This window comes from Branchiostoma lanceolatum, chromosome 4 (assembly GCF_035083965.1).
Source record: "Branchiostoma lanceolatum isolate klBraLanc5 chromosome 4, klBraLanc5.hap2, whole genome shotgun sequence".
Lineage (NCBI taxonomy): Eukaryota > Metazoa > Chordata > Leptocardii > Amphioxiformes > Branchiostomatidae > Branchiostoma > Branchiostoma lanceolatum.
In genome coordinates this window covers 28733167-28747789 of record NC_089725.1, presented here as the reverse complement: position 1 = coordinate 28747789, position 14623 = coordinate 28733167, and the positions used below count along the sequence as shown (strand labels likewise).

Genomic DNA, 14623 nt, shown 5'->3' with positions numbered 1-14623 from the left:
TGACACTAGCAAAATTTCATAAATAAAATGTAAGGAAAAAGGAAATTTTTACTGAAGTTTAACTTCATGGTGGCAGCAAGTGATTTACAGAACGGGTGTGTGAAGAAATCATAAATAATAGGTTTTTTCACAGTGATCACGGTACAGAGGTGACCTTGAAAACAGTGAACATAAAGTTACAGTGAAAGAAACTAGAATTACAGTATTAGCAGTTGCACTGTGTTTGTTGGTGACAGGTGCATAGGTGCAAATTAAGGTTTGATAATAGCCCAAAATAAGGAATTCCTAATACATAAAGTGACCCGGGCGTCTTGAAAAGACGCATAGGGGTGGCGCCCATCTCCATTTCTATAGCCCTTGGGCCACACATTTGTGCAAGTCACTACAGCAGGGGGCTGGTCCGCTGGTAGTGATGTGTGTTTAACTTCCATACTCTTTCCCAAATGCTGTGTGCTAAGCAGAGAAAGCAGTATGTACCATTTTTAAAGTTCGGCCAGGGTTCGAACTCACGACCTACCGTGTGCAAGGCGAGCACTCTACCAACTAGGCCATTGCAACGGTGTTAGTATAATACATATCTTAAAAGTAACTGATTTTGTGCATAAGACAACACAGGCAAACATGATTATATATTTTATGTATTGAAATGGATCAAGCTGTACAACAATTGAGCCCAATGTGCTGACAAATGATGAATTATGTAATATCAATAGAAACTGTTTGTATACATTGTGGATATTACAGTTTTATTCTAAACGCATTGAAAGAGCGCCAGCTGAAATAACGCTTTTTTCATATTTTCTTAAAGGGTCTTCCAAGTTCTTAAGTCATAAAGATTTTCTTCTTGGATGAAAATATATTTCACAGAAAAAGTCAATGACCTCAAATTGCAGTGTGGCTTGTTATGCCAGATCTTCCAACGTCTTTGAATTTGAATGATGGAATTCCGAGAAAATGTCCTTGAGCTAAAATGTAGTCAGTCTGGGTTACACAAGTTTAAACCATCCAACTTCTCTCAATTGTACGTCTGCTCAGATTTAATTAGACTTCTGGGTCTGGGTTTCAGAAAAAGTCAATGACCTGAAATTTCAGCCTAGGTTGTGCAAGAACTCATTGAGAAGATAACATAGTAATATCTGTGTTATGCCAGGTCTTCCAGCGTTTTTGAATTTGAATGATGGAATTCCAAGAAAATGCCCTTGAACTTAAGTGCAGTCTGGGTTGCAGAAAAAGTCAATGACCTGAAATTGCAGCCTGGTTTGCACAAGATCCCAGATCGAAACAGATTGGCCAAAGCTGGTACATAGCTGCTCAAAACCTAACTATACAATAGATCTATGATACACATTCATCTTCTACCAGTGAAATGATCAGAGCCTGTTTGAAAAGATAGGTGTTTGTCATCAAACCTAGCAACTCAAGATGAATTGTGTGCTTGGATTGAAATAGATTGGCCAAAGCTGGTAGCTCAAAATCTAATGATAGACCTGTACACATTCAAACCTTCCAAATCCTTTGAATTGTCTGCATGTATTGAAATAGATTCCCCAAAGCGTGTGCCTCAGACTCCGTTGATTGATAGACCTGTACATATTAATCCTTCACAAACAGAAGTCTGAACGTCACAGGGGATTTAAAGATTTTTTTATAGGACGATACCACCGATTTACACATCTTCAAGAGATTCGATATGGGAATTGACTTTATCCCTATGAGGATAATTACCCCAATTGGTAATTTCCTAGAGGTGGTTCAATAAGCCTTGGCTAAGAGAGCAATCTTTGTGGACTTCTCTACATGCTCCGCAGACAGAGGTGATTTATGAGCTGACCAATTTGGGGCTAGTAAGGGGCTTAGAGAGATGGGCTGAGTAAGACTTTCTTAATGATGTCCCCTGCCCCCCACCTAATCCCTAATCAGGCTATACTCAGTATCCAGATTGATGAGCTGAACATTCAGGAAGGTTCATTCTACTCATCTTCAACGTTTACAGGAGCCCAAAGCAATATCAGTGTGCTGGAAGTCGAATTTTCAAATTCAATTTTCTAGTCCTTTTTATACATCCGAGTAGTAATCTTGAATTTCAAGCTACTCCCTGGTTAAAGAACGACGTTATTCAGTCATTCACCAACCAGATGAGATTATTCATGATTGATCACTTACAAGTGTATGTTTCCGCATTCTCTGTCAGTTTTCAGACTTCAGGAATTACGCGATCCACGGGAAGTTGCAGGACAACCCCCGTCTGGAGCGCTCTATCATGTTGTTTAACGGCCTGTCCCTGTGGGTGCAGTGCATGGTCCTGAGCAAGTCCACCCCTCAGTACAGGGCTCAGGTCATCACCAAGTTCGTTAATGTTGCAAAGGTGAGAGGGAAAGTTTTCCAAAGCACATTCTTGTGTGAAGTCTGTACATGTATAACACAAACTTTTCCTGTTTGAGGCTCTCTATACATATCTTGTGGACAAAGACCTCTAACTTCGGGGAACCCGCGGTGAAGGAGGGCGAAATCTAGCCTATGTTACACAACACCCTCGCTATCAGTTGCTGATTGGGTCTCCTCCCTGAACCTTACCAGGGAAAGGCTGCTATAGAAGCGTGATTTTGTGGCAGGCTAGCCAGAGTTGACCCATAGCCAGAATATACTGATGCAGAAGAAATACTCTTGCTTGGGGTAGATTCTGGGCTGCTATACATGTTTCAAAAAACATCCAACTCGACTGATAGATTGATTCACAGTATATCACTATCATTTCACAATGCATATGAAATACCATTACAGCCATATGGCTGAATTGTGGCACTTTTTAAACTTTCTTAAAAATGATCTGTAAGATAGAGCTCCACTTCTGTATTGACAAACATCCAAGTTGATGACTACATGTATGACTGTAACTATCTTTTGTTCACTTGTTGTATAGGCCTTGAGACAGCTGCAGAACTTTAACTCCCTGATGGCAGTGGTGGGGGGACTGAGTCACAGCTCCATCGCCAGACTTACCAAGACTGCCAGCCACCTGCCACCAGAAATCAACAAGGTACTGAATGAGTGAATGAATGAACGAACAAACAAATGAACGAACAAAGATTTATGATTGTGTGTAGTGACACCATTGATATAGTAAGACCAGGTGAAAAAAATTATTCCAACAAATAATCAATACAATCAAACATCAATACTGTAGGTGGAAGCGCTACTATTGTGTCCTCATAGCCTAAGTTTTGTCTTAAGCGTTGAATAATGCCTCAAATTCGACAGAAATGACGAAGGAGGAAGAGTGTAACTCATTGTTAGTAATAAGTACAGTAGAGGCATCCTTACTAGATAGCCTGCAGTTAGATATCAAGCGGTCAGGTGTGACAGGTTGTTCAATGTAATATGACCTACTGGCACTGTGTGCCTGTGACGCTGGTGTGTTACAAGGATTATACATTTTGTATCAGGTTATGATAACTGTACTATACAGTACAGTAACTGTTTACTTTGATTGACATGCAAAATTCAGAGAGAGCGGCTCCCATTGTGTTTTACAGTGGTTATTCTACATTCATACATATTGTACTGTATACCTTCTTTCTGTCATATACGTTTTCATGACACTTGAAAGCTTCAACATAACATGCATTCATTCATTCATTGCACTATATTTGGCTCTCTTTTATCATATTTTTTTCTACGTTGAAAACCCACCATTGAGTTCAAAATAAAAAAAAAGTGCCTTGTGTCATTGTAGTGTAACTTAAGCTCGTATGATCACCCCAATAGCTTCTTTCAATTGCTGTAAATCAACCCACCATTAGGAGTTACCATCAAGAACGAGCTGTTCAGCAATATTCTGGGATTTTTTGGTGTGGAATGTCCCTGTAGCTCAACTGGCAGCAGTTGTCCAAATTCTAAAAAAAAATCGATTTTGCTCAAAACTCGTGTTGTGTTATGGCCTGAACACCTGGGAACATGGATAAAGTGAGGTGAACTGATTGAGTTATGCGTCTTCCTTTGTTTCAGGCTCTGCATGAGATGACTGAAATGTTGTCATCCAACGGAAACTTTGCAAACTACAGAAAGCAGCTCAGCGAGTGTAAAGGATTCAAAATTCCGATTCTGTAAGTGTATCCAGGTCAAACCTATTAATCTACCTACATATGAGATACTGTATTGTAAATTCGTTTAAGTTCTTGGCACCTGAATTTTGCGGCATAGTGAAAATCAAGAGATCGCGGTGTGTTTATTTTTGAAGAAGATAAGTAAAAGTCCGATTTGCTTCATGTTGTTGAATTACATTGCTGTTTATTCACTTCTGCCACTGTTTTATGGAACACTAGTGCTCACTATGTATACAAAGATGTCTTTCTTTTCTAAATTAGCTGCTGTAATTATTCCCGCTAGCTCAGTCTTATCTGGAAACGAATACATGTAGCCGTTCCATTGTGTGACTGTAGCGCTACTATTGTTTCAAATGCGAAACTCGAAACCACAGCGAACACTCCATTCTCTCCCTATCGCAAAATGAAATCCCCACGAACATTTCTGCATTTACAGTACGTAGATGACGTCTTGAATTAGTATGTTGCTAATAACGTTGTGATCCAACCAGTCTAACAGCCCTGTTTTTTTCCATTTCATGCTGCTGATCCACAAAAGAGGTAAGCTTCTTTTTTCAGTTTATTGCTCATAGATACATGTATCAACATCAGCTGACATGATTCTGTCACGTAAAAAAACACACAATTTTATCAAGACCTTTTCAACAATTTCTTGAACACAGTATACTCTATATTCAACATTTATCTTTAAAGTTGTTAACTACCTCGAGCTATTGAATGGAACTATCAAGACCAAAATAAAAACCTATCCAACTAGGTTACGTGATACAAACAATATTGATTTTATACTATGTCAAATACCTTCAAATTTATCTTAATCCATCTGACACCTCAGTAGGTGCAAAAGAAAGCAAAATAGTCCATCTCCTCAATTAGTATAGGTGAGAATAAAAAGCAGTTTGTGTATATATAAAGGACAACCATATTTTTGGACCTAGAAATTATCAATTACAGCCAAGAACATTACAGGGATGAGAAATGATAGTGAAGTCTACAGCCTCATTTTCAGTACCAGGGACAGGATGTACAGAGACCATTGCTCAGGTCTAAATAGCTATAGCACAGTCATAGTAATTGGTTGGTCTTTCCCTTCAAATGACATGTGGATATTGTATGGGAAGCATATGTTGTATTCAGTATTGATTTTAACAGTTGTTAACTGCTTGTTTTACTTTATGCTTATTGAATTGAACAATCAAGACCGAAATAGATAGAAACCTAACTGCTAGGTTACGTGACACGGATCACATTAATTTCCTACTCTGTCTGGTACCTTCAAATGTGTCTAAATCTGTTTGACTCCTTTATTAGTAGGTAGGAAAATAGCAAAATTGTACATTTCCTCAATTACTTAATAAGTAGTAGGTGAGGATGACGTGCATTTCGTTAGGACAAAAAAGTATTTTTGTACCTATAAATGATCAATTAGAGCCAAGGACACATTACAGGGAGGTTAGGTTATGCTGACACAGACTATGTCAATTTCATACTTAGGCAGGTTCCTTCAAATTGGTCTAAATCTGTCTGATACCTTTATCAGTAGGTAGGAAAATATCAAAAATTGTCCATTTCCGCAATAAGTAGGTGAGAATAAAAAGCATTTTGTGTATATAAAGGACAACCATATTTTTTGACCTAGAAGTGATGAATTAGAGCCGATAACATTACAGGGATGAGAAATGATAGTGAAGTCTACAGCTTCCTTTTCAGCACCAGGGACAGGATGCACTTGTTCACAGAGACCTCAGGCCTGAATAACTATAGCGCAGTCAGAGTAATTGGTTGGTCTTTTCCCTCAAATGACACGTGGGTGTTGTGTGGGAAGCGCACTGCCCAAGGATATGGAAAATGTTATTTCCTGTTAGTTAAGGAACAGTTGGGCAGCGTTCATCCTCATTGCTCAGAAGGGTCCATTTTATCCTTGCGGCACAGTAACATTCACGGAAACATTTCCGCTTTAGTTAACAGTGTGTGTGTGCAGGGCTCGAAATAGTGGGTGCATGTGCACCTGTGTGAACCCAAAATTAGAGCTGTGCACCTAATTTTTGACTGTGGGTGCACCGGTGCACCTAGATATTTTTGTACTCTATAGGGTAATGGTTCTCTTGTACACTAGCATACAGAATATTCTTGAAATGTAAGTATCAGAAAAAGCAATATAACATTCTGTTGTGCTTTATTTAATGTATTGCTTGGTTGACATTTGAAATCTGGATATAATTACAGATTGAAGTTCTTGAGAGAGGCAGTAGCGTTAAACTTATGTTTTGGTATCATTCAACTTTCTTTCATGTGGTACACCCAAAATTTTTTCTGTGCACCTAATTTGTTTGGTTGGGTTGGGTGCACCAGTGCACCTATTTCCAAAAAAGTATTTCGAGCCCTGGTGTGTGTATGGTTAAAGCTGTGCAGACCTGATTACACCAGCTGTTTCAAGGACGGAGAAAAAAGGTCACCATTCCAGGCCCTGAAGAAATCACCATAGCAATGTTTGCAAACACAAATAAATGCATCAGTGAGAATAATTTTCAATCAAAGGTCTTGCATTGCAATTGCCTCATAGCTATAAGGAATTAAGAGCACACACGTATTGTGTTATAACATCATCCCAAGGTAGTCCGCCATCTCTGGTTGTGATGCAGGAATATCAAAAATACATTGCTTCACTTTAATAGCATTCAAAGAGATGTATTACAGATGTTGGTAAATTTCTACATCTACAAAGTCAGACAAAAGAAGATATCAAAACTAGAAGTCCTGCTGCAGTACCATAGAAAGATGCTAGGGGACCCATAATCAAATCATATAATTTCTTCATTTTGCCAACCCCTACTAATTGATGATGATGATGATGAATGGTTTATTAAGAAAACTTACACAAACTGACAGTGGCAGTCAAATTCATGACCGAATTGTAGTCAGATTTACAAAAGTATCACCATTAGCCGACTAAGTAAAATCTGGTGACATATCTAAAATCATCAAACGTTAGATAAAGCAGTACATTTAAAAAACCGGAATGCAAGACGACAACAAGGGTCCAACAGTGCGACATTCAGACAGAGCGTATGTGTGCCTTGCGGTAGTACATGTACATGTACATGTGAAATATTTCTAGCTCTTTTTACAACGATAATACACACACACATATTATATACATATACATATAATGTCATACAATGTCCATCACGTCTTACAGTTCATTCAATATCTTAGTCATCGCTGGGATGGCACTGGTTATGTATCGTTTAGTCCCAGTGGGCTGTTGGTAGCGAGCAGAGTTTCTGAGTTGCCTGCCATGCTGCTGACCACGGGTAAGGGGTAGCCACTTGGAGAAGCGAGCCGACCTTTCTGCTTTCACAGCAAAGTCAATACAAAGTTGTTGTCTGCGAGATGACAGGCGCTGAAGATCCAGATGCTGGAGAGCTTCGCTGTACGTCGTGAACTGACGTCCCATTATCATCCTGCAGGCTCTTCTCTGTACCCGCTCTAGGGAAGCCGACTGTCTCTGAGTTAGAGCTGAACCCCAGCATGGGACGGCGTACTCGAGTAAAGGTCTTATGTAGCCACAGTATATAGTGATCAGGTCTGCAACCGGTGCTCCTGAACGGCGCAACCTGCTTATGATGACCAGCCTTTTACTACTCTTGGACACCATGGTTTCCACTTGGTCATCCCATTTCAAGTCGGAGCGTATGTGGAGCCCTAGCAACCTAGCCTTTGTAGTAATGTCAAGAGTTTGTCCAGCAAGAGTCAGCACAGGTGGTTGTAGGGGGGTACGCACGAAGGAGAAATGCATGGCCTTGCATTTCTTAGGGTTTAATAACATGCGGTTGTCGGCATTTAATGTACCAAATATATATATAGCCAGTATAACCGCCATTCGGCGTAACACACCAGCTTCGCAGGCGCGCGCCGCAGCAGCACCTGGTTGTTTTAAACCGAACGACCTGTCGCACCTAACCTTTGCACATCTGACTGAACACGTTAATGCTGTTCACAAACAAACAAACTAACAAACAAAAAAGACGACCAACAGACAGGGTGAGATGCACTCAATCGAAAACATAACCTTCTTGTCAAAGGTAACGAAGAGATTGTTCACATTCCCAACGCTGCTTGTGTAGCCTTGTGTTAATTGCATACATGATCACACAAACCCTTGTTACAATATTCCAGGGGTACACTTAAAGGACTTGATTGCTCTGCACACGGCGCTACATGACAAAGTGGAGAATGGGCTGCTGAACATCAGGAAGATGGCTCAGCTGGCTGTTGTGTTTAATGAACTCATCCAGCTGCAGAGTACGAGTCCTGATATCGAAGCCAACATGGACCTTATAAATACACTCAAGGTAGGTCTGAATCCATGGTGTTACATATGCTTCAAACTTCTATCTTCTAAAATCAACATGGCAGCCATGTATGTAATGTATATGATGCTGAATTACGTTGACTATCACATAGAATCTGACTTTAAAACATGGACCTTATAAATACACTCAAGGTGGGTCTGAATCCATGGTGTTACATATGCTTCAAACTTCAATCTTTATTTAAAATCAACATGGCAGCCATGTACGCGTAATGTATATGATGCTGAATTACGTTGACTATCACATAGAATCTGACTTTAAAACATGGACCTTATAAATACACTCAAGGTGGGTCTGAATCCATGGTGTTACATATACTTCAAACTTTAATCTTTATTTAAAATCAACATGGCAGCCATGTACGTAATGTATACAATGCTGAATTGCATTGACTATCACATAGAATCTGACTTTAAAACATGGCCCTTATAAATACACTCAGGGTAGGTCTGAATCCATGCTGTTGCATATACTTCAAACTTCAATGATCTTTATTCATTTAAAATCAACATGGCAGCCATGTACGCGTAATGAATACAATGCTGAATTGCATTGACTTTCACGTAGAATCTGATTTAAAAAAAACTACATCACAACGATGAATAGAATTGACTAAGACGCAGATAAAATTTATGGCATCAATTAAGACTTCATACTTGAATAGGTTTTAAAATAATCTCAAAGAACAATTCTCGATCAGGCCGGGTGATACCTAAGTCAGCCTTGATTTATATTTTGTAAGTGGCCCTTATAACAAATTAATCTTTGAAACGGTTGTAGATAGTCGTTGTATGGTTGTAAATGTTGTAGTAGTTGATGGAAGTTTATGTCAAAAATTTCAATTTCTTGTCCTGAAATCTACCCGTCCTGTATTGTCTTTATCACAAGGGATAGCCATATGAAATAAAGACCACCTGTTGGCTCTAGGTTAATGCAGCAGCTAAATCAATAAAGCAATCAAAGAAACATCTACGTGCATCATGTTTTGCGGCCTTAGGCTCACTAGTAATTTTCCTGCATTTTTGAGGCATATTGTTCACTGACAAAGATGCCCTCATCTAGATGCTTTTTTTATTGGGATTAATCACAATAATTTCTATCTAAATATATCAACTTTGCATATTTTCCCCAAATCTATAAACTATGATGATGCTTCCAAAGGTGCTATGTTGCTTCTCTTTACTTAGGCAATCCTTGTTAAGATACATTGTAGCGCTAGTCACTTCTTAGCACTGAAATTGGCATACGCTCCAGCCCAGTGAGTTAAAAAGACATTGGTATACAAGGAATACAATATACAATACACACACTGTTCATTACTTTTTGAATGGCATTTCAGCACCGTGGACAGAGAAGTTATTTTTAAAACCTTTAAGCGGGCTGTAGGCTGGAAATAAAGACTAGATAATAGTTCAGCCAGATAAGATAGAAACAGATATTCCCATAGAGTCTTTTGATAACCATAAAAAACAATGAAAATGTTTTCATTTTTGCAAGAAATTAATGAAAAAAGGCGGATAAATCTGATACCTATCTGATAAGCTGGCTGTAGGATTGGTTTAGATTATTGTTGAGCCAAACAAGATGTAAGTTTTCCCTTTTCTGATTATGTTCACTTGGAACAAATACTGTAATTCACTTTATCTTCACAGTAGTAATATTTCACAGTGTAAGGAAAATGGACATTTTCACTGAACTTTAACTTGACGGTGGTGGCAAGTGATGTACAGAACGGATGTGTGAAGGAATCATAAATAATAACAACAGATTTTTTACGGTGATGATAACTTCACGGTGCAGAGGTGACCATGAAAACAGTGAACATAAAGTTACAGTGAAAGAAACAAGAATTACAGTACTGTTTCAGTGCGAAGTTGTTTGAGCCATACTTTCTGCAATATTTTGCACCTGCCCCGCAGCAGTTAAACTTCAGCCAAAGAAAGACAAATTCCAAACCACGATTTCCCTCCCACGTACGGCGAACATGTTTGGATTTATACTTTTCAAGAGATGAATCAGTATTAAAGGCATTACGTACGACAGTTCGCTGCAGTAGGAACGTCACGCCGCCGCCTGACCTCTCGCCAGGTATACATCCTACAGCATACAGACATTGTGCCGGTATAGTGCACCAGCCACGCATGATTACATTTCTATATCCAAGGTATTTCTCGGATATTGCTTGCCCACGCGAAGTCTGAAAGCCGGCCAAATAGTGGGATCAGCTCTAACATTTACACTAGCACTTGACATTCACGGATGACCTTCAAAATATATATGGCAGCGACCAGAGGTGAATATGACTGATGGGCATTGTCTCATATGACACGAAAACACGGTCTCATGAGCTTTTAAGGAATCAAAAGGAGGGAATTGTAAAGTATTTCAGCCTTTAACAGCAAGGAATTTTAGCTGTAAAATATAACAGTAACTGTTGTAAAAGATACTGAAATGCTATCTGATGTGCTAAGAGGAAAATCAAAACAGTGCAAAATTGATGACAAGCAAAATATTTCAGCTCATAACCTTCTCCCTGCTGCCTAATTCTGTAACCAATAGGGAATTGGGTGCCAAACAGCTACTTCAGTGTGCTAAAGGTTAATAACAAGGAACTTTATTATTAATCAACTTTAAAATCTAAGTTTAGGCCATGCCATTTTCATTAGTTGTAAACAGAGTCTGAAGGAAAGCACCTTGGCACACACAGTGTCAGGGAGTGAATGAAGTCAGATGCAAGTTATCCTCCCACCCTTCTGTTTTCATCTTCGAATTCAGATGATCTTCCCCTCTTGCTGAATTTTACTTCCAAGCGTCTGGGAAACAAGGAAATGAATTGGTGTGACATTATCCAATTGTGCCATAATTGACACCCCATTACCTCCATTCCATCACCACCCACAGCACTACTGTAACAGAACTACAGTGTAAATGCAGAAATGTTCAGGGGGGTTTTATGTTGACTTCGTGGTTTTTGCGGCGACCGTTTCACCGCAGACTTAAAACCACCGCGAACATTTTTGTCCAATACTGTAGCAGTATGTGACAAACCAAATGATGGATGACTTACAGCGGTCTTCCTCAGATTGACGGGCGAACCACATGTGACTCTAGCGCTGCCACGAACTTAAAACCACCACAAACATTTTTGTCCAATACTGTAGCAGTATGTTACTCTAGCACTGCCGTGAACTCAAACCGCTGCAAACACTCTATTTTCGCTTAAATGCAAACTAAAAACCATGTGAACTTACATGCATTTACAGTATGCTTTGTATTGTTACAGTAATGGGTGTCCCTGTGGTGTAGTGGTCTGCGCTTCTGTTACTTACCTGGTTCTGATTACTTGGAACCAGAAGACCCGAGTTCAACTCCCGGGTAGGACACCTCTGGACAAGAGGCGCATTGAGTCATACCAAAGACTTTATAAAAATGGTACATACTTATGAAACAGTATGGAAGTTAAACACACTCCACTGCCAGTGGACTAGCCCCCTGCTGCAGTGATTGCACCACAGTGTGGCCCAGGGCTATGAAACAGGGATGGGAACCGCCCTATACACCTTATGTGTGGGAGGATTTTAACTAACTTTTAACTTGTATTGTAATTCTGTGCAGGTGTCATTAGACTTGCAGTATTCCGAAGAAGAGATCTACGAACTGTCGCTTGCCAGAGAGCCGAGGGAGTCAGCTTCTGCTGTAAGTACTGGTGCAACATATTTAGTAACATATCTGCATGGCTGCTACAGAATCAATGTTTGTTTCATGGGTGGCAACATTACAGTGGGTGAATTTCAGGAAACGTATTGCAGGAAACGTATTGCACAGTCATGCCATTAACTCTTAAGGCCATGCTGTGAATGCTTTTTCGTCTTGTCAGCATATGTATAATTAACTGTCAAATCCAAACTTCCCTTACTAACATCTTGTGTAAATAAATCTACTTAAAGTCCCACATTGTTAGAACCAGTTGAGTAACTTTACTTCTTCTCTCTCATGTGTCTCACCCAGTTCTTATTACCTCCATGAAAAATTGAGGTATTGTTTTTGGTGTGTGTCTGTTTTTGTGATTGCGGATATTTGTGGTCAACATAACTTTGGAATTTTTGGATGGATTGTAATGAACTTTGGTATATGGGTACGTGTTGGAAAGATGAAGGTCAAGGTCGATTTTCGGCCTTCTGGTGTGTGACCTTGGTACTGCAGGAGAACTTCCAGTTTTTGTATCTCTTGTCCTGGCCTGGACATTCTATGGTGTTGATTTTTTACGGTCTTAGAAGTAAACCCTAACCTCTGGTTTGTGTCTGTAGCCCCCGACGCCTATCCCAAGTGAGAAGCCAGTGTTTGCTGACTGGGCCTCGGGGATCACTCCAACGCTGGACTCTGACACTCTGAAGAAACATGTCCACGCCATGGTGGAGGTAGGGATATATTGAGGTTTACTTTTTTTCTTCATGGAGGGGAAGGAGGAAAAGATGTAGCATCCTAAAGCCAGCATCACACAGCAGAAAAAAAGATGAGTCTGCGAGCTCTAGAGCAACATTTTTAGCAGCAATAGGGCTGGGGCAGGGCTGTCTCCAGGACCCGTCCCTCTGTCCCGGGACGGAAATTTGCTTGATGGAATGGAATTTTTTTTTATCTTGTCAGTCCCAAAATCTGAACTTAATGACATGAAATTGATGAAAATGTATCTTCATAAGCTTAAAATGACCAATTTAACACTAGAAGGATAATTCAACATTGGCTCCCAGACAATGAGTGGGAATTAAGGAAAAAAGTTAAAAGCTTGAGACAGCCCTGGGCTGGGACCCTCTCAATCAATGCACAAGTCCTAGTGAATGACCCGAATGATTGCACTGGTCACCAAGCCCCATCTAAACATTTGCAGGCAAAGAATATGCTTGAAATTTGGCAACCTTCGGGTGATGAACAAATTTGACCAAAAGTCATTGACAGTCAGCTGGCTTTATCAACTTGAAAACACTTTCCCTAGTTTGTGACATACTCATAGAATGTAGCTAATTTGTTCATGCACCCTGTTACGTGACACTTCTTTGTGGTCTGTGGATCAGTCCTCTGATCTAGAAAGGAAATGATTTACATGTAGGGCACCATGCATAATAGCCAAACACTGCTGTCATAAATATAGATGAGAATACACGGAAGTGCCGGTAAGGAACAAGAGCAATGGAGTGACTGCGAGTACCACATAACACTATTGTCAGTATGAGACCAACATAAAACACAAAATAATGCTGCTTTGTGTCAAAAAAAAGAATACACTGTTAACACCCAATTTAAGAAAGAACAGGTTGATAACAGTGCTTTTGTTGACTTGAGAATTGATTTTATGAATGCCAGTCTTTTGACACACAGGTTAACTTTGTAATGATTGGTTTATATGACAGAAAGTTTGCATTCATGATCAGTTCAGTTCAATGCTTTATAATTGCAAAATCTGTAGACATCAAAAAGGGAAACTGCCAGTTGTTACTTTTTTGATTGAATTGTTCTTTGGTTGACCTGAAATGGGGGCTATTATGTGGGTCAACTTGATGATCTGTTATATGATAGCAAAATATAACTGACAACATATTGTACATAACATTCGTCAGAGCAATCTTAATCTGCAATATTTTCCACCTAGTATTACAAATCTTAATACCTACATGAATCAAGTTCATGTTGAATGTCTTGTTTCTGCAGGCTGTCTACAAAAACTATGACCATGACAGAGACGGGTACATCTCTCATCAGGAGTTTGACTCCATAGCGGGAAATTTCCCCTTCATCGACTCCTTCGGGATTCTGGACGCAGACCAGTGAGTAGATGTGGCCTTCATCTCGTACTGTAAATGCAGAAATGTTTGCGGGGATTTAATTTCGCGGTAGTGAAAAAATGGTGGTTTTGAGTTTTCTTTTGAAACAATAGTAGCGCTACAGTCACACAATGAAGCAGCTTTTTGCAGTGGTTTTAAGTTCGCAGTAAAGAGTTCACCGTGAAAACTGCGAACATAAAACCACTGTGAACATTTCTGCATTTACAGTAATTATTTCCATCAATTAATGAAAGTTCTGAGCAAAAATGCAGTCACAGAATCATCTACATCACCTGGAATGAATTATAATCAATGAATGAATGAATTT

At 39.6% G+C, this 14623-nt stretch overlaps 1 protein-coding gene across 4 annotated transcripts in view; it reads left to right on the top strand.

Annotated features, from left to right (window-relative positions):
- LOC136433881 (ras guanyl-releasing protein 3-like) overlaps positions 1–14623 on the top strand; it is a 55077-nt gene that overhangs the window by 28922 nt on the left and 11532 nt on the right. For all 4 annotated transcript variants that reach the window (XM_066426460.1, XM_066426463.1, XM_066426459.1 and 1 more), the window contains 7 exons: positions 2192–2365; positions 2921–3037; positions 4006–4103; positions 8281–8458; positions 12095–12175; positions 12787–12897; positions 14183–14298. In XM_066426460.1, the coding sequence (XP_066282557.1) occupies positions 2192–2365; positions 2921–3037; positions 4006–4103; positions 8281–8458; positions 12095–12175; positions 12787–12897; positions 14183–14298 (875 nt within the window). The remainder of the gene's footprint in view (positions 1–2191; positions 2366–2920; positions 3038–4005; positions 4104–8280; positions 8459–12094; positions 12176–12786; positions 12898–14182; positions 14299–14623) is intronic.